This window comes from Neoarius graeffei, chromosome 3 (genome assembly GCF_027579695.1).
Source record: "Neoarius graeffei isolate fNeoGra1 chromosome 3, fNeoGra1.pri, whole genome shotgun sequence".
NCBI lineage: Eukaryota > Metazoa > Chordata > Actinopteri > Siluriformes > Ariidae > Neoarius > Neoarius graeffei.
The window spans coordinates 81,209,236-81,235,181 of NC_083571.1; the positions used below are offsets into that span (position 1 = coordinate 81,209,236).

At 40.9% G+C, this 25,946-nt stretch overlaps 1 protein-coding gene across 1 annotated transcript; it reads right to left on the reverse strand.

The window, feature by feature from the left end:
- On the reverse strand, nt 1-25,404 carry kif26bb (kinesin family member 26Bb). The gene is made up of 15 exons (XM_060917454.1): nt 24,931-25,404; nt 24,517-24,768; nt 23,241-23,594; nt 15,397-15,539; nt 13,088-13,253; nt 11,588-11,785; nt 9,960-10,053; nt 9,012-9,268; nt 8,577-8,760; nt 8,258-8,402; nt 8,002-8,158; nt 3,417-6,282; nt 3,128-3,297; nt 1,374-1,524; nt 1-836 (listed from the first exon to the last, which is right to left on the reverse strand). The coding sequence occupies exons 1-15, from the start codon at nt 24,964-24,966 to the stop codon at nt 637-639; spliced, it is 5,373 nt and encodes a 1,790-aa protein (XP_060773437.1). The 5' UTR covers nt 24,967-25,404; the 3' UTR covers nt 1-636.
- Between the last annotated feature and the right edge of the window lie 542 nt (nt 25,405-25,946).

Genomic DNA, 25,946 nt, shown 5'->3' on the forward strand with positions numbered 1-25,946 from the left:
GGCAGCTTGATGGCTTTTGGTAGACATGTGGTGGACATCATCATAATGGCCTATAGATGGGCTGGATACCAACCACTGCTGTGACATACACCTCTACAAGGAGCAGTCCCATTGAATGGGCATTAATTATAGGTTGACTGCTCCAGGAAGTCTATGATACTGCTACCGCAATATCACCATACACTTTCATTAAGTTCTACAAAGTTAGCTTTGCCCCTTCCAGTAGTGTGAGTGGGATGGCCATCTCTGAGCATGTTTCAGGACAGTCCTACGGTGAGTCCAGTTCCTCATGACATTGTTGCTGGTGGTTAGGAGGGATGAAATACCATGCTAGTTACATACAGTATGTAACTCTGGTTCTATGAATGCCAGTACCAATTATTGGCTTGAAGAGAAGGTTTCAGGGAAAGATGGCTCTTTTATAGGGGTAAAGATATTTATTGCAAATACTACATCATACATCACTACAGGAAGGTCTTTGAATGCATACACATGCATAGAAGGTGTATTTCTCACCTAGTGGTTTCAATGCAGGCATTCATTCATAGAAACACAGTTACATTACATACCGTATGTAACTAGCATTTTGTACATCATTAAAAGTAAAAGGTAAAATTAATTTAAACTATGTAAAGACTATATTCCTATGAACCCCTTATAATCGACAGGTGGCCGGTACTTCTTCTTCTGTCTTCGCTTTGGTGAAGCATCAAAACTGGTTACCATCATGACACGTGCTTTGCACCGGAAGACTTGGCACTCCAGACGCTGCGTCACCAGCTCAAGGGCCTCTAAGTGCTCCAAAGAATCTACTTCAAATGTCTGCCAGAGGTCAACTGTGAAGACCAAAGGAGAAATTAATTTTTGAATGAAAATTGTATTGCACTTGCTTTTTATAGTATCTACAACCATTGATCATATTTAGTAATAATAAGTATTTGCATTTTGTTGACACTTTATCACATCAGATTGTCTCTTTACTCTGGTATAAAATGGTTGGTTGAGAAACTATTCAAGGAATTTGCCTTCTCCAATTAGCAGTGTGCTCTACTGTATATGTAAGAAAAAGTGTTGGTCATTAAACATGTCATAAAACTCTAATAACTTGGCTTATGGTTTCATTATATAACAAATATTAAAAGGCACATACTGGTCCAAGACCAAGTAATAAATAAATAAATAAATAAATAAATAAATAAAAACAACAACAAAAAAACCCTTAGGGACTTTACTGGAATGGTGATCCATGTATAAATATTTTACATCATAATGCGACTTGAAAGAAACTGGCTTGAAGAATCAGTGTATTGCTGGGCAAAACTAAATGTGCAATGACCAAAGTAAAACATTCTAAAATTACTTTTGTCACTCACATTCATGCGTCCATTTCTCTGGATCCACCATCAGATGCTGTTTGGCTAGTTCCAGCTCTCTCTTTAGGGTGTTGTACTTGGCCCTCATCTCTGCAATCCTTTGTTGCCGATGCTCCAGGAATTTCAGCTTGGCACTGAAGCAGACAACACTCTGACAGCATGTCCAAAATAAAGTCCCATTAACCACAGCCAAGACCATGAATGCATGCCAAATTTGAAATGAAAATCAAATGTGCCCTTACAGCTAATTCATTATTACCTTCATAGGCAGTGGTATGGACCCTTTTCACGTGACGTCACGACAAACGCGGCCGCCATTTTGGACGTGTACTACCAGTAGTTTACCACAGCCAACATTGAGGAACGGCAGCAAAGAAAGTGTTTATTTTCAGCAAGACTTCCATCATGCCACTATATTGTTGTGCACCTGGATGTAGTAACCATCAACAAACAAGGCAAGGTTTATCATTTTATCGGATCCCGACGGAGAAGATGGATAGCGGCCATTAACAGATTGGCAGCCCTCGGCATACCAGCGCTTGTGTAGTGACCACTTTGTTGGAGGTAAGACGAATAAAATTAGCCAGAAAAGTCATTACATTGCTGTTAACATTCTGTGGCGGCGAGTGTGTAACCAAATAGGCTAAAATAACCCATTGTAACCTCTTTGTTCTTCTGTAGTAGCTACTGTTGACTAGCTAATGTCAACATCATAGCAGCTGGTATGTTACTGTAGCAATGTTTACGTTCAGTCATTTGGATGACTGTTAAAACCTTTCAGTCTCAAGTTTTTCCTTTACCGTATTTACTAGTTTACTGTAATTATGATCCGGCAGCTATTTACACCGGATCCAGTGTAAATAGCTGCCGGAGCCAACGTCCGAGGTTCCGGAGCGTGCGCCGGCTTGCTCCCCCTCAAATTAAGCAGCGCGCGCCGGCTTGCTCCCGGAGTGCTCCGGCCGAGGTTCCCCTCAAATTAAGCAGCGCGCGCCGGCTTGCTCCCGGAGCACACTCCGGCCGAGGTTGCCCTCAAATTAAGCAGCGCGCTCCGGCTTGCTCCGGAGCAAGCCGGAGCGCGCTCCGTAACCTCGGCCAGAGCACTCCTGGAGCAAGCCGGCGCGCGCTGCTTAATTTGAGGGGAACCTCGGCCGGAGCACTCCTGGAACAAGCCGGAGCGCGCTGCTTAATTTGAGGGGAACCTCGGCCGGAGCACTCCTGGAGCAAGCCGGAGTGCGCTCCGTAACCTCGGCCGGAGCACTCCTGGAGCAAGCCGGAGCGCGCTCCGGAACCTCGGACGTTGGCGTGTATATGTATGGCGATGGGTTTTTAACGACATAGGTATACAGATCATGTGGGCCGAAGTCAGGTAAAGACGAGGGCTTCGTGTACTTCCGTACGTCAGTGAACAATCCTGGTGGAACAGGTAAACGTCGTTCTCTAAGCCTGCTAACCTCAATTTTTGCAAATACCTCTCCCTCTGCTCGCCCTGTAAATGCCCTACGTCGCTGGATAGTGAAGGTGTTTTCTGCATCTCGCTCCTTTTTCTTTTATGTTTTTCGTTTGTCACCTTCCTCGCATTCAAACTGATTCGAGCCGAAGTCCACTTCATGTCCAAAATGGCAGTCACGTTTACGAAGGTCACGTGACTGAAAAGGGTCTATAGGGGCCAGTATTACCACATAACAACTAAGGAGGGATGTGGACAGATCTACCAAATGACAACTTTATATGTTCACAGTATTTTTAGATATTACCTTGTTCCCTGCTTTTCCTCTCCTCTGCAAACTATCCACATTGTCAATCTCATAAACTTTAATTTCATATGCATCTGAGGTACCACGATCTACCCAGCGTATTTTGGACCCACTCACAGACCTCCTTAAAGATGAAAGGGTGTCCTGTGATGGATGTCTTTGATGAAATCCTGTAAACAAAAATGCAAGTCTTAACAAATAACAGATAATTAGTTGTGAAAAGGACATTAATTAGCATTTAAATTAAAAAGTATTTACCTATAAAGATTTTGCCTGGTAGATGACTTACCTGTGTTGTTTCTATTCTTGGAACTTCTGGCACCCTTTAGAGTACTGTAGAAGCAGCTCTGATCACTGATTGAGTCATGTATTGAAGTACTACTATATGTGGTTTCACTGTCCCTCTTCAGGCTTTCATAACCACTGCTGACTGTACTGTTGCGATTGTACAGTAATGCCGTCTTACACATGGCAGGAGGAAGCTCCCCACTTAGAACACTTGTGTTATCACTAGCATGCCCACTGCAGTGATTTGGTTTACGTGGCACTGTAATCCTACTGTATGGGGAAGGTAAGGTGTGGCTCAACAGCTTAATTTTTCTTTTCGACTCCTCAAGATCATCAATATCTGAGCTACCTTGGCTAGAGCTAGAGTCCTCACTTGCTCTAAGAACCTCTACCCGTCCATTCAGTATTTTGCTTAGATATTTGGAGGAGATAGAAGTTTTAACTTGCTTTCGGGATAAAGACTGGGATGACCATGAGATTTGTTTTCTGGAAAATCCATCAGGAGACAGACTTGAGCTCCTATTTATTGAGCGTCTGTTGGATTTTGGTGATGCATATAAACTGGGGGCAGTTCCAGACAAATTGTGAATCACCGGGCTAGACAAAACTTTGTTTACACTTGACATATTGGACTGACTAGGCTTGCAAGGCTGAGTAGTTTCACTTTCATCAACATCATAAAGTGGGAAAAACCTTGGAACTCTCCTAAGGCTATGGTTAGCCTGAGACAATGTGAGGAGGTCCGTTTCAAAAACTGTCAGCAGTCCAGGACAGACAGTGCTTTTGGCATGAGCTGATGCATATTGTCCTTCCACAATTCCTTTGGAGCCTAAATCCTGGCGATTTTCTGTCTCAAAATGTCTGTTGACCCTTGGTGGGGTACAGTTGCCCACTATACTCCTCGAAGAACCCTGAATGAACACAGTATTGCTTTGCTCAAAAGGCTGTACAGCAACACACTCTCCATGTGATCTACTTAGGGATCGGTTTCTGTTTGTTAACTGCTCCAATTTTGCACTAAATAGCTTAGTGCTCTCATCAATAGGGGTTTTGGGGTTTATAGTTTTGAGCTGATTCTCTGAGGTTGTCTGGGTCATGGTAGGTTGCACATGTTTTCTGTTTTTCTTATTGGGACTATTGTTATCTGATCTTGTCACTGAAGGCATTGATTTACTATATTTTGCCCATTCCACGAGACTTGGTTTGGCAACACAAGATTTTTTTTCTAGTGTTGCTTTTGGACTACATGAAGTCTCGTTTTCCCAGCTTGTACAGGGATAAAGGGAGTCTTTACGGGTATGCTGTTTGTCAGTATCAAGCCAAGCTCTTGTAGGACAGCTTGTATCATAGGTTGAGTAACTACTGACTTGATTTTCTGCTGGTTTCATCTGAAAATCTTCTAATATCCTCTGATTTGCTGGAGAAGCTTTGTCTTTGAATTCACTACAAAACTGCTCACTACTTTGGTTACACTTTCTCTTAGCATCTTCTTGCTCTGTTGCCATCTCAAATGAATACTCCCTGAACCTTGAGGCGTCATATTGGGAAATGGACCCAAAATCAATTTTGGCCACCTCTGTGACAGTCTTAGACTGGATTTCTTTTGACCTAACATCAAGTTGAGATGGGCTATTGACAGTCTTTGAGTTGACAACATGGTTTTGGCCCGTAGGAATGGTCTTACCTGCAGATAACTCTGATGATGCTTTATCAATTGTACTTAAACCCTGAACTTCAGATACAGAATCAGCAGCTGTTTGTTCCTTTTCAACACTGCCAATGATCTTCACAGGCTGAGACCCTAGTGGTAAGTCCTTAAGAGAATTAAGCTCAGCAATATTTCCTATTTTTGCAGCCTTGCCTTTATTAACTGGGCCATTGACCTCTACTTCCTTAACCACAGAATATATAAGTTCATCATGTCCATTCAAATCCAGTGGCTGCTGAACTGTTACAGTGATGGTCGTTTTCTCTTCTTGGTTTTCTGTGGGAAACTGTGGAATAACTTCACATCGGGTAATTGGGAAAGAAACAGGGGACTCTAGAGTAGTAGACAGGGAGGATGAGCTTTTCCCCACAGGAGGTATACGAATCTTTGGGGCCAATGTGGACTTCTCAGATGATATCCCTTCCACCGAAAAAGGTACGGAAGGAGTCGTGTCCATTGTTTTATTAAGGCTTTGGGATTCAGTGTCTCGTTCACACTGCATAGAGCCACTAGTCATGTGAACTCTGGGTGAGCATGGGAGAGCATCTCTCTTAGCTTGTCCTTGTTCATGATCATTAGCCTGTTTTGTACATGGAAGTCGTTGACTCTCTGGCTTTTCAGCTGGTATCTTCACAAATTTCCTTGAGAGAGGTTCAGATTTAATGACAGCATTTGCAGGTTGTGTCTTGCAAGAATTCAAGCCAACCATTTCACTTTCATTAATACATCCCAGTCGATTCTGTAGTTCAGCAAAGGTGTTGCATTTGAAACACTCCAAATCAGGAGCACTAGAATTTTGTTGAATCGGAAGTTTTTTCATCTCATTTGAATTTTGAGTTGACTGTAAGATATCGCAATGCTTTATAGAGAAAGAGTTTTTTAAGGCTGCCTTGTTCATTTGCAAAGATGGAATGATTGGCACAAACTCTTGATTCCCTCTGACCTCTTTATCATGAAGGACACCTTTTGGATCCACACAGAACACAGTGTCGCATGACTTATCACTCCCAGAATAGTTTTCAAGATCATCGAAGAGGTGGGGCAAAGAAAAATTATGTTCCAATGAACCTGCATATCGAAATGCTCTTAGCTTAGATGAGTCATTCACTTTTCTTTCTTTGCCCAAGCTTCTTGCTCCAGGTGAGTTGCAGCCTTGTTTCTAATAATGCAAAAAAAAGGGGGAAAATCAATCAGTATGTTTTGTTGATTTAAGAGGACCATTTCAGTCGTGGACAGAATTAATGGCTTTTATTACACGGCTCATTTGAATACTTAGTTCTGATTGGTCAATTACAGTATTCCATGGTCAGCTATTTCTGTATAACAGACTTGCTATGGACCATGTCATTAGCAGAAGCAATAAAATAGTTTTTAAATCAATATTTTGTGTTAAATTATTGATTTCTTTAGTAAATAGCCATGTAATAAGTAGGATAATGTACAAAGAGCAGTTCATTATTGTGAAATAAAAGTCCTGCATCACCCTATTGGGGTTTATTTAAATAACATTGGCTGGCATTGAGTGGTATATCAGATATATTCCATTCAGCTAGTATGATATTGAACAAGTCGAAGACAAGTTCAATATCATGCTAGCTGAATGGAATATATCTAATATACCATGAAAAAAAGCCAGTCAATATTGTTGTTATTATTATACATACACACTCTCTTTTCCAGTTTTTCGGTGTCTGTTAGTATGTTTTTCTCTTGTAAACAGGTGTAAAGAATATCTGATGAAGTTCTGGTAACCTTCTGGGTGTTCAACATGTATTTCTCTTTCCCAGCAAACAAAGAAATGATTCTGTGCATGCACAGCAGAAAACTTTCTCACTGAATATTTACATCAGCTCCGATGTGTGACATCATGTCATCTTGACAACCATGCAATATCGTAAACCATATTCAGCGCTCATTCTCCATTGGGTAGAGTTGCATAATACACGTAGGATACTGTAAGTGATATGCTAACCATATTGCATGTTATCAAACCAAATGAATCAAACCCACTAGAAGGGAATAGAATACATGTTTTTATTCCATTGAAAAAGTGTCCTGTATGTATAATAATTAAATAATATTGGCTGGCTTTGAGTGGTCTATCAGATATATTCCATTCAGCTAGAATGATACTGAATGAGTCAAAGACGAGTTCAACATCATGCTAGCTGAATGGAATATATCTGATAGACCACAAAAAAAGCCAGCCAATATTATTATTATACATACATATTCTTCATATCAGCATTCTCGAAGGGCAACGCTAGCTTAATCACGACTCAGTGCTATTAGTGCAGCAGTCCAGTTAGCTTCCACCTGGTATAGCAGTAGCATTAGCAAAGGCCAACGCTGGCGCAGTCAAGCCTATTATTATTATTATTATTATTATTATTATTATTATTTCCCCTGTGTAATTTACTTATTACTTTTAAAATCAACATCGACAGCTACACACAATGAAGCTACCTGGCAGCTAAAATTCTCTCAAAATCTTCTGTTTTTAACAAAGCAAACCAGGTGTCCATGTTTGCTTACAAATTGTCACTATCACTCGCTAACACGGAAGTTTTATGTCTCCAACGTGTGACGTTGTGTTGTCTTGACAATATGCAATATTGTAACAATATTGCACACTCATTCTCCATGGGGTAGAGTGGCGTAATACACAAAGGATAAGCGATATGATAACAATATTGCACGCTATCAATAAACCCACTAGAAGCGAATAGAATACATGCTTTTATTCCATGGAAAAAGTGGCCCGTATGTATAATAATTCATGATAATGACTGGTTCACTGTACACTATCCCTTATAGGCAATATGTGTTTGCGATATGTGTTTGCATTTAAATCTTTAAAAAAAAGCTTAAAACACACTCTGATCCTTTGTAATCTTCGAATGCGAGAGACAATCTGGATGGTGCACAGAGTTTCAGACAGGTCATCATAAGAGGTGGAGACATGGGCTACAATTGTCGTGTGGCAGTTGACATTTCCAAGAGACTCTTGCATGAGCATGGCCAGTTTACTTCCCCTGTTTAAAAAAAATTACAATATGTTGCCTGTTCATGTCATTATTTTCCATAGTATGCATTTGATTTCAGTGTGGAAGTAAAATATTTTATTGACATACTTGTTAGTGACGTGTTTGTGCCCATTCAGTTTGGCCATAATCACATTGCCCAGGTCAAGAAGACAGACCTCTGTGTTGTTCTTAGACCTCTGTCTGGTACAGCTTCCTAAGTCAATTAGACTCAGCTTGCTTTGTTCCACATACACTGAGTGACACAATAACAATATAATGGCTAAAGCCCCGCCCTTTTCTTTTCTTTTCTAAATTGTATTTACGGCCTAGACATGCATTTATTACATTATTTTGGTCACAGAAAGCATGATATCACAGACATATCATACGAGAACCTAGTCAAATCAATAGAATCAATGCCACTTACTCCCAGATGTGGGGCTGCTCTCTATGTGTTTTTGGCAGACATGAAGAGTGTAGAACATATGGCAGTGATGATGAAATGTCCCCCTGCACCCTGCCATGCCTGTACTGCGTGATGCTAGGGCTGCATCCAATAGGCAGGCTGCTCTTTCAACTGTAGGAGCACTTACCGTCCTATTGTTGTAAAGCTAAAAGGAAATTTTGATGTTAAATTTTTAATTAACACAATCATAATGTCGTAATGGATTATCATAATGGATTATAATATTAATGAGGATTTAATTTATTCAACGTGTTTTTGCTTCCTTATAAATATTCAAATACGACATAGTCTATGAATAATGCATTTATGTAGTCATTTGTTGCCGGTCCACCATATGTTATCTCTTAATAATCTTTTAGACATAGCTGAGTCTCAAAACTGCACCTGTGGCCTTACCTGTATTCCACACACGGGGTCTTCCTGGAGGTAAACATTTGGCTTATGGGTGTGATCACCAGCTTCAAAACCAGACAGTAAATCCCTGATGACTTCAGTCTCCCCACACACCTCCACAGCTGACACAGATACCAAGATGGTTGCCCATGTCTTGTCTTTCTTCTTGTTAATGAGCTTGAAAAGCCAAGAAATGGCACAAGGGATGATCCCTAGGTTTGGTGTGCCATCATCACGTCCAATCATTGTGTAAGATGTTCCTGTAAATAACAAACAGAGCAATCAGGAAAGACATAAGGAGAAACCAGAATATACAAGCATGTTTATGGGTCACAGCAATTTATATATGAGATAAAATATGTTCCTGGGATGTCATCTTCAATAAATATCCAAGACACCATTAGCCATACCTAACCGCAATCTGCTTTAAAAGATTTATAACTTCTGTCTCTGTGCCAGGAATCATGACCGATAGGCTGCAAATTCAATTAGTTAATAGCCAGTGATGTAATTCTCCAAGGTTGCTGCAAGGAAGAACTGTTTTCATGATTTTAGGTGGATAACTATTAATAACCTTCTGAGTGGATAGCCCAGGAATGACCTCCAATATAGAGACCACTAAAGAGAGGAGAACATTAATGCACATCCATTAAGCGTCACTCCAAGTCCCTACCACTGGCATTTGCAGAGTTGAATCTCAGCCTCTATTTGCTGATAAAGTAAGTGGTGCACTGTATTGTGTTGTGGGTTTTTTTTTTTTTGTTTTTTGTTTTTTTTGTGTGTGTGATGTATAATTTATTAATTTAGCTTTAAGTGGGATAATGAAACAAGTCAAAGATCAAGCATCTAGATGCAAGGCAGAAAAAAAGAGCAATTCTTTTATACTAAAGGAAGCTAATGGATAGCAGCTTTCAGCAGCAGGTTTCAATATAGATACGTATTTGCACATACCCACTTTGGTTTGTCCAAAGCTAAGGATGCAGCCATCTGCTCCAGCAACAACAGACTGGAGAACATCACACAAACTCCTCTCACAGACCTTAGCCTGAAGGGATTAAATGGGTTAGTAGTTTGCGCAAAAAAAGAAAAAAAGCTTTTCTTTTTTTTATCCCAACCTGAATCGATTGCACTGAAATATAAAGCAGGAAGCTGTTTTTCCAAAGCGATTTACTTGTAGGCTGTTATAAAACTCCCCATGGTATTATAACATTTTTGGAGTGTTTTAGATTTGAGAATCTAGCTCATGGCTACAGGTGCCATTTCATGTCAATGAGTAATACACTCAATGGCCATTTTAATAGGAACTTGTTCTTGATTCTAAGATTCCTGTTCTTGGCTGCAGGAGTAGAATCCAATGTGGTCTTCTGCTGTTGCATGCTGAGATGCTTTTCTGCTCATCATGGTTGTAAAGAGTGATTATATGAGTTACTATACCCTTCTTGGCAGCTCGAACCAATCCGGCCATTTTCCTCTGCATTCTCTTATCAACAAGGCGTTTGTTTCCACCCACAGAACTGTCGCTCACTCTATGTTTTTTGTTTTTCGCACCATTCTGTGTAAACTCTAGAGACTGTTGTGTGTGAAAACCCCAGGAGATCAGCAGTTTCTGAAATACTCAAACCAGTCCATCTGGCTCAAAGCAACACCCATGCCACAGTGAAAGTCACAGAGATCACAAATTTTTTTTTTCCCATTCTGATGTTTGAAGTGAACATTAACTGAAGCTCTTGATTTGTATTTGCATGATTATATGCATTGTGCTGCTGTCAAGGGATTGGCTGATTAGAGAACTGCATAAAACTGCAGGTGTATTGGTATACCTAATAAAGTGGCCAGTGAGTGTATATTGATACATGCGATCCAGTTTTGTCCCTTAGCACTTTGCTTTTGTATCCCAAATTTCAACCTAAAGTAGTTATCAAGTACAATTTTGGAGTAGTGTAATGTATAAATGTTATTCCAAGTTTCCAAAGGATGCAGGGTTTTTTGTTCATTTGTTTTGTTTTGGTTTTTTGCGCTGTAAAAAACTAAATTTACAGAAATTTAGTTTACAGTTAAATACTGTTTTATTCTTTTAAAGGATTCTAACACAACTGATTAGGCAATTAGAGCATTGCATTAGTTTACAGTAAAATGTCCTGGATTATGTTTTACTACATACTATAATTATCTTTATCAGGATTTTACTGGCAAAATGGAAACAAAGAGTAATATAATGTAAAAAATAATGACAGGATTTATCTGTAAAGATATTCCAATACTTTGTAAAATACTTTGTAAAAATGTTGCACAGTCATTTACTCTAAATTTAAAGTGCTTTCCTGGCGACTGTTTTACAGTGTGGCATCTTGACAGATTTAACTAATGTCACATTTTCATGATGGATATAAAACAGTTTTAGTATAAATATAATACACACACGCACATTACTGGTAATGTTAACAAATCAAAGGCCACCTACATTAAAATAACTATACTAAAAGGGAGCATAAGGATTATGATCATTGTGAAGATTACAGGATAAAGGTGTATGATTTGAAGTCATTGGACTGAAGTAATAAAAACAGTGTGATTAGCACCTGGGATGACTCGGGGCCAAAAGTAGCATCAAATGTGAAAGTCTTTGGAGTGAAAGTGGTGCCTGCTCCTGATCTCTGTGTGTTTTGTAGGACCGGCTCCAGTACTGTGACCTGTTTCTTATGTAGATCCACTTTAAGCGCTTGGGACTGAGATGTGTCTGCTGTCAGAATCGGGTTGATTCTCAGCATAACTCTGACCTGGAAACATGACAAAATGTATCAATGAAATGTCAGCTGCTGAGGAGTTAATGAAAAACCATAAATTAATTCAGTGTGTGTCTGATGGATGGAGGTCAGTCCGACATGCTAATACAAGAGTTAACACTTTTTCTGAAGGCCACATTTAGTATAATGACTTATGAATACATCCTTAACACATTATAATGCATTCATAAGGCATTATGCTACATGTAACCTTCATCTTATCTTCCTGTAATGGATGATAGCAAATGTGGCATCCAAATACTGTATATACCATATAACCTGTTATAAACACTACGTATAATGTATGTTCACCATTCATAAAGATAACTACAAAATATAATGCAGTTTCATTGATAATTTAACAATGTGTGTAATGTCTTATGAACGCATTATAACGTTATACGTATAGTATGTGTTCATAGTTTATTGTAGATTTTACCTTCATAGAAAGTGTTGCCATGATTTTTATGTTAGCGTTGAAAATAATTTAAGTAAAAAAAAAAGTGTTACTGTCTTGCTGATGGACTAAGTAATATTATATTACTTTTCTTTCCAAAAATCACAGCATAAACTGATATTCCAGTTTAGTAAGTTGTGACATCTGTGGAAAATACAGCAACCGTGCCACAGACTAAATATGATGTTCACGCATAGATTTCTGGAAAGGTAAGGCTCCTGATCTCCTAAGTAGCTATGTGTTGATAAAAATTGATTACCCATCACTGAAGCCCTGAGATGGCCTGTCTGAAGGGATTATATGATTGAATCGCGAGCTCACTAAACTCAAGTCTGATATGGAATGCACTTCTTCAATGGCTGGCGATATCTTCAAGTCTTCTGAGTGTCCTTTTAAATTGTGTTTATGAGAGATGAATTATTTAAAAGTCCATTTGCTCTGGCAGATTTTCTTGGTGCAACCAGACTAAGTGCCTGTTCACCAGCAGGTGCTACTGTGAGAGCTGTCTACTGTGAAACTCAAGAAGATTCTCCATTGGCGTGAACTAGCAGACGTGAACGCAGCAAAGGCTTCAATTAAACGAAATCGATTTCCCGACTCTTGGGAGTTGACACAGAGTAGAGAAAAGGACATTAAAAGATTTAACAGCTATGTGGATGCGAACAAATGAGAAATGCACGATATCAAATCAAATCATCTTATCGTGTCAAATATTATTGGAGCATATACAGATTAAATGTGAATGAAGTAGTTTCATGCTTTTTAATTCACATCACTGTCTATTTTAGTGATTTAGCAAAGACAAAAAATTAAAAAATAAATAAACAGGACAGTGGTACCTTTGCCATTTCTGGTAAATCTCTGCTCTTGCTGTGAGTCTGTAAAATGTTTAAAGGTACAGGAGGAGGGTCCTTCTGGAGAAGGCCACAGAAGTTTGTGGGATAGCAGTCGTTTTCAGAGCACTGCTTCCTCCTTCTTGAGGTCAAGTGCAACTTTTGGACAGCCCTGGGGACATGTGGTTTGATGTCATTAAAAGAAGAGGTCGATATATTGATACCATTTTGTCTGTGAATTCACTTCAGCAGTCCATTGCATTTCATCCATCCATCCATCCATCCATTATCTGTAGCTGCTTATCCTGTTCTATAGGGTCGCAGGCAAGCTGGAGCCTATCCCAGCTGACTACGGGTGAAAGGCGGGGTACACCTTGGACAAGTCGCCAGGTCATCACAGGGCTGACACATAGACACAAACAACCATTCACACTCACATTCACACCTACGGTCAATTTAGAGCCACCAATTAGCCTAACCTGCATGTCTTTGGACTGTGGGGGAAGCTGGAGAAAACCCACACAGACGTGGGGAGAACATGCAAACGCCACACAGAAAGGCCCTTGTCAGCTGCTGGGTTCGAACTCAGGACCTTCTTGCTGTGAAGCAACAGTGCTAACTACTACACCACCGTGCCGCCCCCATTGCATTTCAGTGTATATCAAATAGAAACAGTGCAAACTCTCATCTCTAAAGGCTTCAGCAAGTCATTTATTAATTAACAATTATTCACTGAAGGCGAAGTGAATAATAACCAAGACAAAGTCAAGGTTATTATTCACCGATATTCACTCAGCGTGAGGCGGATAATTGTTTTAGTATAAATACACAGGTGATTATTTTTTTTTAAATAGTATAAAAAATAATTTATTTCAAACTTCAAAAGCGGCATGCAAATGTGTGCCGCTTTTGCATGCATGGCGCAGATTTGTGTGACTTATCTACGGCGACTCACATAAAATACTTCGTTTTGAAATCGATAAAATAAATCCCAATTCCACCTCACCTTCGAATAGCTTTAGACCAAATTTTGTAGCATCTTTAGTGCAGGGGCGGCACGGTGGTGTAGTGGTTAGCGCTGTCGCCTCACAGCAAGAAGGTCCGGGTTCGAGCCCCGTGGCCGGCGAGGGCCTTTCTGTGTGGAGTTTGCATGGTCTCCCCGTGTCCGCGTGGGTTTCCTCCGGGTGCTCCGGTTTCCCCCACAGTCCAAAGACATGCAGGTTAGGTTAACTGGTGACTCTAAATTGACCGTAGGTGTGAATGTGAATGGTTGTCTGTGTCTATGTGTCAGCCCTGTGATGACCTGGCGACTTGTCCAGGGTGTACCCCGCCTTTCGCCCGTAGTCAGCTGGGATAGGCTCCAGCTTGCCTGCGACCCTGTAGAAGGATAAAGCGACTAGAGATAATGAGATGAGATCTTTAGTGCATTTAAGAACAGCATTTTCTTTCATAATTTGTAATTCTTCCTCACTTACGGTGACAAAGCAATTGGCAGCCATTTTGCCGAGTCACTCAAAGTGATTATCATGAAATAATCTGAATTTCTCAACTAATCGGCGCACACAATTTTCTATAATCACCTGCATATTTATACTAAATATTAATAATTACGGGCGGCACGGTGGTGTAGTGGTTAGCGCTGTCGCCTCACAGCAAGAAGGTCCTGGGTTCGAGCCCCGGGGCCGGCGAGGGCCTTTCTGTGCGGAGTTTGCATGTTCTCCCCGTGTCCGCGTGGGTTTCCTCCGGGTGCTCCGGTTTCCCCCACAGTCCAAAGACATGCAGGTTAGGTTAACTGGTGACTCTAAATTGACCACAGGTGTGAATGTGAGTGTGAATGGTTGTCTGTGTCTATGTGTCAGCCCTGTGATGACCTGGTGACTTGTCCAGGGTGTACCCCGCCTTTCGCCCGTAGTCAGCTGGGATAGGCTCCAGCTTGCCTGCGACCCTGTAGAAGGATAAAGCGGCTAGAGATAATGAGATGAGATGAGATTAATAATTACGTCCGCCAACTTTGTTGGAGGAGGTTACGTTTTTGCCTCCGTTTGTTTGTTTGTTCCCAATGTAACTCAAAATGTAGTTAATGGATTTTGATGAATGGGGAGCCATGGGCCAAGGAACAATTGATTTAGATTTTGAATCAAATCGGGATATGTACAATATGTAAACGTAGTAAACATCTGGATATGCACTCTACCGATTGCCCTTCTAGTTAATTCTGCATCCTAATATACAGTATTTTCAATGATCATCACTATATTTTCTGTCCTGTATTTTTTAAAAATCATCTCTCCTTATGTTAACAACACTTGTTTTACCTGACAATGAAAGAAAAAGCTGCAGAGGTTCCAGCAGGTAGCATTGCAGCAACTTTGGAAGTGTTGAATGTCAAAGGACCAGTGAAGCGGCACAGAACTGTGGCCTCATCATCTTTTTTCTTTTTCATACCATCCTGAGAAACCTACAGAACACAACAGGACTTATTTTTCCACTCTTGCACAAAGTTATTCTTTTATGTCATAAAACAGGCCCATGCGGATGAATTAATCTTTTGACAACAGCAATGTTCGACATTAATATCATTAGGTTATATTTATTATTCAGGCAAATGCTTTTATGTATTTTTACAGTGGCAGGTCATGATCATGCTTGTACAGGCTTGATACAGTGCCTTGCAAAAGTATTCATACCCCTTGAACTTTTTCACATTTTTCCACCTTACAACCACAAACTTAAAAGTTTTTTATTGAGATTTTATGTGATAGACCAACACAGAGTAGCACATAATTGTGAAGTGAAACAAAAATGATAAATGGTCTTCAAAATTTAAACAAATAAAAATCTGAAAAATGTGGTGTGCATTAGTATTCAGCCCCCTGTCCTCTGATACCTCTAAATACAATCCAGTGCAATCAACTGCCTTCAGAAGTCATCTAATTCGTTAATAGAGTCCTCCTGTGTGTAATTTACTCTCAGCATAAATACACTTGTTCTGTGAAGGCCTCAGTGGTTTGTTAGAGAACACTGAAGAACAAACAGCATCATGAAGACCAAAGAACTCACCAGACAGCTCAGGGATAAAGTTCTGGAGAAGTTTAAAGCAGGGTTAGGTTATAAAAAATATCCCAAGCTCTGAACATCTCAAGAAGCACTATTCAATCCATCATTCAAAAATGGAAAAATTATGGCACAACTGCAAACCTACCAAGACATGGCCGTCCACCTAAACTGACCGTGCGAGCAAGGAGAGCACTGGTCAGAGAAGCAGCCAAGAGGCCCATGATCACTCTGGAGGAGCTGCAGAAATCCACAGCTCAGGTGGGAGAATCTGTGCACAGGACAACTATAAGTTGTACACTCCACAAATCTGGCCTTTTTGGAAGAGTGGCAAGAAGAAAGCCATTGTTGAAAGACAGGCATAAGAAGCCATGTAGGGGACACAGCAAACATGTGGAAGAAGGTGCTTTGGTCAGATGAGACCAAAGTTGAACTTTTGCCTAAATGCAAAGCGCTATGTGTGGCGGAAAACTAACACTGCTCATCACCCTGCACACACCATCCCCACTGTGAAACATGGTGGTGGCAGCATCATGCTATGGGGATGCTTTTCTTCAGCAGGGACAGGGAAGCTGGTTAGAGTTGATGGGAAGATGGATGGAGCTAAATACAGGGCAATCCTGGAAGAAAACCTGTTGGAGGCTGCAAAAGACTTGAGACTGGGAAGGAGATTCACCTTCCAGTAAGACAATGACCCTAAACATACAGCCAGAGCTACAGTGGAATAGTTTAGATCAAATAATATTCATGTGTTAGAATGGCCCAGTCAAAGTCCAGACCTAAATCCCATTGAGCATCTGTGGCAAGACTTGAAAATTGCTGTTCACAGACGCTCTCCATCCAATCTGGCTTGAGCTTGAGCTATTTTGCAAAGAAGAATGGGCAAAAATTTCAGTGTCTAGATGTGCAAAGCTGGTAGAGACATACCACAAAAGACTTGCAGCTGTAATTGCAGCAAAAGGTGGCTCTACAAAGTATTGACGCAGGGGGGCTGAATACTAATGCACATCACATTTTTCAGATTTTTATTTGTTTAAAACTTTGAAGACCATTTATCATTTTCGTTTCACTTCACAATTATGTGCTACTCTGTGTTGGTCTATCACATAAAATCTCAATAAAAAACTTTTAAAGTGCTGATGACACGTTTTTGACATCTTTGGCGATGTTTTATAACATAAAAAGTAATTCCCGATGATCCATATATTAATTCACGAAGGCACCTATTTTACAAGTTATGATAAAAAACGCAGCTATTTGGGCAAATTTGACAGGGCTGCAGCACCCAGGAGACGAAAGAGGAGGAGGAGCTATATGACGTCAGCGAAAGAACCTTCCTCCTAACTTACCAGTTTGTTGTTGATGCGACAGGTGTTCAGTTTGTCATTATTAGACATTATATATATATATATATATATATATATATATATATAGTTATTATGCCTTCGCGTTGTGTTGCCGGCTTTTGCTCCAAAACCCACAAGGATGGGGTAAGTTTATTCAAGTTTCCCAGAGATCCCGAGCTGCATGCGAAGTGGGTGAGGCAAGTCAGGCGCACTCGTGACAAGTGGGAGCCCTCACCAACATCCGTCCTGTGCTCTGAACACTTCGATTTGGATTGTTTTGACACCCTTCCCAGCTTAAAAGAATCTCTTGAGTGTTCAGTTCAGCACAAACATGTGCTGCTACCATCAGCAGTGCCTACACAGTGTTGCCAGATTGGGAGATTTCCTGCCCAGTTGGGCGGTTTCAAGTGCATTTTGGTGGGTTTTGAACATATTTTGGGCTGGAAAACGTCAGCAGTATCTGGCAGATACTGCTGACGTTTTCCAGCCCAAAATATGTTCAAAACCCACCAAAATGCACTTGAAACCGCCCAACTGGGAGGGAAACCTCCCAATCTGGCAACACTGCCAGTATTCTGGAGGGGGTCTACTAGTAGCTATGCCGGATCCAAAGACAGTCCTCCTGTCAGAACATGTGTTGTGAAACGACATAAGATAAAGGTACGTAGAGCTATAGATTCTACATGATAATCATAAATGTAATCATAAAGTCGGCGTGATATCAGTCATGTATTTGCTTGTGAAAGCTTGTGGCTTTCATGTAACTGCCGCCTAGCAACGAGAGGCAAAGGGTAAAGAGGGTAGGCTATCATAGATTCTATTCGGAAGAGATCAACACAATTCTAGACTCCCAGAAGAGGAAGAGCTAGCACTAGAGAGCACCGGCGCGGGAACCGGGGGTGAGGGGGGTGCGGCAGCACCCCCTGGTGGTGGACCATCAAAACTGACATGAACATAAAACAAAACTTACGTGAAAATATATTTGTTTATTTATTTGTTTTCATTTGGCTCTGCTGATTTTATATGTCATGTTTTAGATGTAGGATGATGAGGGCTACATTTTAGTTATTTAAAAAAGGATTTAATTAAAACTTATAACTTAATATGTAGCCTAGTGGACCATCAGAATTTTTTTTGTCATGACGTTGACGTTCAGCTTTTCAGCGCGCGAAATTACAACAGGAAGCGAGTACGAGTCGACCGTCTGTAGAGAAGAGTAAGAGTTAGTTAGTTAGTTAGTTAGTTAGTTAGTTAGTTAGTTAGTTAGTTAGTTGATACTTAATAGTTACTATGTCTCAGAAGAGAACCGTGTGGATTTAAGTGGAATAATTGCGAGAAGTCATATGATCAAGACAGCGTTTTAAGGTAAGGCCATTTGGTTATTAATTTTGCCCGCTGTGTCGTGTTCACTTGAGCCTATTTGGTATGCCTTGAACAAGTGCAGGTGTTGCTAGCATCGTGCTTTGAAGTTGACTCAGATGTAACTACAGTCTTAAAAAATGTTCGTTTAAAACGGTGTGTCCATGCTCATCATGTTTTACTTTTACTTTTCTTAATGGAGAGTGTGAAATACCGCTGCATCACTTTTATGAGTGATTTTTGCAATAGAACACTAAGTTAGTGTCACTAACCCATAGTAGTAGGATGAGTGGGTTCATGGATTTCAGTCTGTTGATTGAGAGAACCATGGTGTTTGTGTTGTTCCAGCGAGAGTGTTGTTCTGTTTCATGTGTGTGTGTGTGTGTGTGTGTGTGTGTGTGTGCGTGCGGGCGACTAACTACTGTATTTGAAATGCACACTCGCTTGACTGGATCTGGGTATGTAAGGCTGTAATCGGGTGGAATCCGCGTCTCCTTCAGTTTATCTAGAGCAGATGTAAAACCTGCGACTGTTAAACCACAGCTGTGCGCTTCTGCTTCTAAAATAACCTGTCCTTCGTAATCGTGTTAACTGAGAATTGTCATTGACAGACAGGCTTCAGATTCTTCCGTCATCACTCAAAAAAAAAAAAAACGTCATTTTTACGGATTAGGCCTATAAGTAGTAGGCAGTTTAACGAAATATTGCAATTGCAAGCTTAAAAGGATTTCGGACGCCTGATTGGTTAAAATGCAGGAAATTACATCTAAGAAATACAAAATTTTCTGGGGGAGGACCCACAGACCCCCCTTCAAAAAAATGTCCCAGGTCACGTCACAGCACCCCCTGCCGACAATGTCTTCCCGCGCCGCTGCTAGAGAGTTCACCGGCATTTTCATGCGCCATTTCCATTGAGTAGAACCAGAGTAGAACAGCCAGTGAACCGCGGCGTGTTCTTCCGCTGACGTCACAACATGGCCGCAAGCCACGGACCCAGTTTTCTTGCGCTGTGCAATTAAAAGTTGGATATTCGCGTAACAACAGCTTCTCATCTCATCTCATTATCTCTAGCCGCTTTATCCTTCTACAGGGTCGCAGGCAAGCTGGAGCCTATCCCAGCTGACTACGGGCGAAAGGCGGGGTACACCCTGGACGAGTCGCCAGGTCATCACAGGGCTGACACATAGACACAGACAACCATTCACACTCACATTCACACCTACGGTCAATTTAGAGCCACCAATTAGCCTAACCTGCATGTCTTTGGACTGTGGGGGAAACCGGAGCACCCGGAGGAAACCCACGCGGACACGGGGAGAACATGCAAACTCCGCACAGAAAGGCCCTCGCCGGCCATGGGGCTCGAACCCAGGACCTTCTTGCTGTGAGGCGACAGCGCTAACCACTACACCACCGTGCCGCCCACAACAGCTTCTTTTCACGTAATTATAACAGAAATCTAACATGTTTGCCATGTTGTATAGTTTATTTAAGAAATTGCATAGAGTCATGTTCGTGTCATCAGCCCTTTAAGTTCGTGGTTGTAAGGTGGAAAAATGTGAAAAAGTTCAAGGGGTATGAATACTTTTGCAAGGCACTGTAGTGTGACTTTACTATTTGCATGTAGGTTTACATTCAGAGGAGCTGAGTTAAAATCACACAAGGAGCCCAAGCTGATTCATATGGTTAGATGAGGTCATGAATACTGAACTGAATTTAAAATAGCTGCCAGAGGCTACAGGCACTTTCTGAAGACTCATGGACCATTTATACTGTACTTCCATCCAAAAAGGCTTCAAATGCTCTGAAGGCAGCGGGGAGGATGAGCAAAGCGCAGCAGTCGCTCTCCAACCAGCAGTACCTGTCCACATCCATTGTAATTGGCTGGTAGAGGTGTGTGAATAAATAAGTGATTGGCCAGTAGAGATGTGTGAAACCAGTGGGAGCTCACACCCTTTCCTCAAACGTGCTTATCACAGAAAGTGTTAGTTGAACTAAACCTAACTGCATTTCTCACAGCGAAGGAGAAGCATGGTTCCTTTCAAAGCAAGCAGCTTCGAGACTCAGTAGTGGAGACAAACACTGCTTTCTTTGTGCAGATGAAGTATTTTGGACTGATGGATGAACATAAACAATGAAATGATAGCATATAAAAATGAAACTACGTTTATCTCCACTAGTCACTTATTAATATAGTGTGACAAGTTTCTTGGTTGGAGCCAATCTACTGTTTCGAGCACGATTAGCTGTGCTGTCTGGGTGGGAGGGACAACACTACTCACTCCCCTGTCAATCAGAGCAGCGCTAGCCAATATGGGTGTTTGTGAGCTCATGTGAGCTGACAGTCCTGTCAGGGTGTGTTACACTGCCGTGTGATGTAGCATGAGCTACATCAGTTTGAAAAGATACAGTTGGCTGGCTTCGCATGTCTTCCAGGAAGTATGTGGGTGGGAATTGGCAAATTGGGAGAAAATGGGGTAAAAATAATAAACCAGTAAATAATGTTTCCTGATCATTCAATTGATATATCTTTATAACCTGGTTGCAAGGAAGAAAAAAAAAGCGGCATCCTTATCTCAGTTGGAGTAGGCTGCCATTTTATTTTATCTGAGCACACAACTATAAAAGTGTGCTTTTCCATATTGCACTTTGCTGTTTATTAGCCACTCCCTTGTCTGATAGGCATACTGCATAAGATCTTCTTTCATTCCTGAGAGACTATACAAGCTCTGGGCTTTTTCTTTTCAGTCAACTCGTGATCAGTCTCTGAAGTGGCCCGTTTCTCTAGATCAGATCTCAGATCACCTTGAGCTTGATTATGGATCACTCACGTTCATGGACATAGTGCTGGGGAACAGTATGTACAATAAGGTTTGCCTTTATGCTTCATCGATGTTTTATTCCAGCTATGTGAAACAGAAGCCCACTGCATGCTTTCCAAACAAGGAAATAATGCCATGTTGTAATGCCAATTACTGCTGAAAGGGATCCAGTGACTCATTTGGGAGAAGATGCTGGAATGGATGTACTGAGGTCTCTGTATGTTATACTGATACTCCCTCTGCTCGCCTTTTCTTTCCTCTGGCCTCTGTCTGATCTCGCTTTGTGCTTAGCTTCTCCAATGGGAGGGGTGAAAAAAGATTTAGTTACACATACATGCACTTTTTCAGCTGAGCCTCCAGCCCACCCCACATCAGCAAATACAGGAGCAAGTGCTGCACAGAAACATTATTACCATAGAAAGCTTTCCATTTCATCTTTATTTATTGCACTGCACTGTGAGAGTATGCATATTCCACTGGTCATTAAATATTACCATGATATCGATCATGTCCTTATTATTGACTTGCCACTGTATGACAGGAATAAATCACTAAAGCACTACTTAGCCATTAAGTATAGAAGGCACGCGGCCAAATTCTTGATTTCTAATTGAGACTGGTTAGAGGAGCTGTGAATCATTAGTTCGTACATAAAATGAAAGTGAAGTGACATGTCATAACGAAATGCATGGGGACTGTGTCATACACTGGAGATAATGGTTCTTACTGATATGTGTCCACAGTTCATATCAAATGCACAGCAATGTAATGAATAACCTTTAGAAAACAGGATCTGGATTCTTTCAATTGGGAGGTTATACTGGATATAAAAGGTTCCAAGATTTGTTCTACTTGGAAATTCACTCACTGGCCCCTTTAATAAGAACTTATGCTTGATTCTAAGGTTCCTGTTCTTGGCTGGCAGGAGTGGAACCCAATGTGGTCTTCTGCTGTTGCATGCTGAGATGCTTTTCTGCTCATCATGGTTGTAAAGCGCTATATATATGAGTTACTATATCCTTCTTGGCAGCTCGAACCAATCTGGCCATTTTCCTCTGACCTCTCTTATCAACGAGACATTCCAACCCACAGAACTGTCACTCACTCATTGTTTTTAGTTTTTCGCACCATTCTGTGTAAACTCTACAGACTGTTGTGTGTGAAAATCCCAGGAGATCAACAGTTTCTGAAATACTCAAACCAGTCCATCTGGCACCAACACCCATGCCACAGTGAAAGTCACACTTTGAGATCACAGTTTTTCCCATTCTGATGTTTGAAGTGAACATTAACTGAAGCTCTTGATTAGTATCTGCATGATTTTATGTACTGTGCTGCTGTCGAGGGATTGGCTGATTAGAGAACTGCATAAAACAGGTAGTGTATGGGTGTACCTAATAAAGTGGCCAATGAGTGTGCATTGTTTGTTATTATTGTTAAGTATATTATTGTTATTTATTATTGTAGGGTTATAGATTTTAAAAAATAATATTCTAATAATCTTTGCATTCAATGCTAACAGCCAGCATTTTACAATAATAAAAAATGGATTAAATGTATTTAAACAGAGCCACCTACCATGTCAGCGAAAGGTGACATTTCATTATTTGCACACCACAGGGTCTCAAATCGCGAGTGTTCTCTGACCCAGCTTTCTGTCCTTGGGTTGCTGAACTTCTGCCGTTTATTGGGGCTTGGAGAACGAGAGCTGATGGCTCTAGGCAGAGTGTGAGAACCCAAGGCATTGTAACCGGGTGAGATGCTGGCACCGGGAGAATTGGGCCAGATGGTCCGGTTTTGGTTTAGGAGCATGTGGATGGCCTCCCGCTTGAGCTGGCTCAGGTGAGTGAAGCAGACGTCACAGCAACCAGCAAGTCCAATCCAAGCAGGCGCTTGCAAGCTCTCATAGAGAAGGATGGAGAGTTTTGGATCCTGATGTAAAAAGAGAGGAGAAAGGATATAAGGCTATGGCATAATAACTTACCATTTAAAATCCATGCATTATTATTATTATTATTATTAATTTTTTTAATGCATGCACGTGAAATAAACTGCAAATTCTATGTAGTACAGAATAAATCTTTGCCATAAATCGAGATGAAGTCTGGCATGTCTTGCATGTTACATCACATCCTTCCTTGCACAGCTACGGTAAATGGACATCAGAATGGATTAGTGTGTATGAATGTACAGTATGTGCCTAATGCAAAGGATGCACAGTCTACAAGTTCAGACATTTTATGAGTGCGACTGGCGTACACTAAGGAGTGGTCAGCTAACCCATTTAATCTACTACATACTCTAGGCTGAGACAAATGCTGCTCACTGGTGCATTGTTGTCTTTTAAATAACATTACATCATTTTCATTTTATCCTCTCAGTAGGAACTAGGGTTTTATATATATATATATATATATATATATATATATATATATATATATATATATATATATTCCACCCATTATTTCCCATCTTCCCTGTGTAATGAGAGGTGGAGAAGGGGAGACATGCAAGTTAAGGCTGTATTGCAGAGCCTAATCGATTTAACCTCGTTTGAGAGAGAGAGAGAGAGAGAGAGAGAGAGAGAGAGAGAGAGAGATTAGCTTGTGCGTAATGGATATTAAATTACAAAGTGTGTGCCAGTTCTATGTCACTGTATAAGGAGAGGGAGAGAGAGAGAGAGAGAGAGAGAGAGAGAGTGTGTGTGTGTGTGTGTGTGTGTGTGTGTGTGTGTGTGTGTGTGAAGCCATGGGCGCACAGATCTCAGTAATAACGTTTGAAATACACTGATTGTGATTATGATGTCATATGATGATGATGATGTGTGTGTGTGTGTGTGTGTGTGTGTCCTTACACTGGCGGAAAAGTGACCATCCTTGAACACTCGCAGAGCTTGTTCCTTCAAAACAAGCGCACGAGTGAGGCATTGATCACACAAACGAGCCGCGTCCGGTGTTCCCGGTCTATCACTTTTGGTCGTGAAGCACTTTGAGTCTCCTGAAGCTCCTGCGCCTTCTGGAGAGAGGCGCTCAGTGCGGGGGCCACACACAGTGCTGAACTGCGCCTGGGACTGAGAGAGCGACTTACTGCTGGTCATCTGCGCAAGCTGGAGGCAATCACATGCACAAGATGGGACACATCATCATCATCATCATCAGCCAAGTTCGACAGGCGCATGTTTATGAAACACCACCTGTACTTGTGCATTATCTTAACCAGGTGTGTGAGATTAGATGTGCGCGCAGCACGTATCGATTTTTATACTTACGTATCTTTGTTTCCGAGTTATTTCCGAAGACCCCATTATCCAGACTCCAAAGGCACGCTTTTAAAGTAGCATTCCGTGACCTGTGGGTTCTCTCCGAGTTACATCCGAATGATGAAAGAAGGTTGTGGGTGCAGCCGCATGCACGCGCACTGTTTAGCACGGAAACAGTGTTTGAAGTATTGCACGCTCGGTGCCTTCATGCACGCGCTCTTTCTCCATCCAGCTCCAAAAATCACTCAAGTGTTCACTGATCAACCTCTTATCTGAGTCCTGGACACTCGCCTTATCTTCACTTAACTCAATCGAACTGTCTGAGGCTTAATTGTCTAACTATTAAATTCATAAATTTCCCTGGACTAGCTGTGAAACAAAACAAAACAAACAAGAAACATTGTTTTTCTGCCTTCATTTGTGTCTTTTCCAAGTCTGGACAGAAGAAGAAGAAGGAAAAGAAGAAGAAGGGTGCCACCCAGTTATTGTCAGGAGACCTGAAGCTCGGGACCTGTTTTGGTTACCGCATGGTGAGCCTTTCCTGAAGGGCGATTCATAAACGAATCGATTCATTCAAACGAGTCTTTTCGATTTGCAAGCAAAAAGGTTCTGACCAAGTTCTTATTTTCATTATGTTTTATATATAGTATGTTTTTAAAAATGAACCTTGTTAATTAATCCCCCTTTTTGCAGGTTTAAATGTGATCTTATTTTGCATTATTATTATTATTATTATTATTATTATTATTATTATTATTATTATTATTATTATTATTATTATCACAGATTTGCCCAAGATTCATATTAAATATTTTATGTGGCCTATACAAAATGTCAGTATAAAACTATAACTGTAGATTACTGCATTGTGAATCATGTAGTCTGCACAGTGTCACTAGAAGCCACTCTGATGACGCAAAGTCGGATAATTCAATTCACTTAAACTGCTCATTCAAAAGAATCGAATCAGTACAGTGAGTCCTTATGCCCTTCACTACAACCACGAGCACATAGAAATTGCGCCC

Excerpts from the sequence above, each read along its gene's own strand:
- kif26bb (XM_060917454.1), bottom strand. The coding sequence starts at position 24,966 with ATGGGGTCTTCGGAAATAACTCGGAAACAAAGATAC. Across the intron at positions 11,786-13,087 it reads ATTTACCAGAAATGGCAAAG|GTCAGAGTTATGCTGAGAAT; the intron begins GTACCACTGTCC and ends TCATGTTTCCAG. Across the intron at positions 10,054-11,587 it reads TTGGCCCCGAGTCATCCCAG|GCTAAGGTCTGTGAGAGGAG; the intron begins GTGCTAATCACA and ends TAATCCCTTCAG.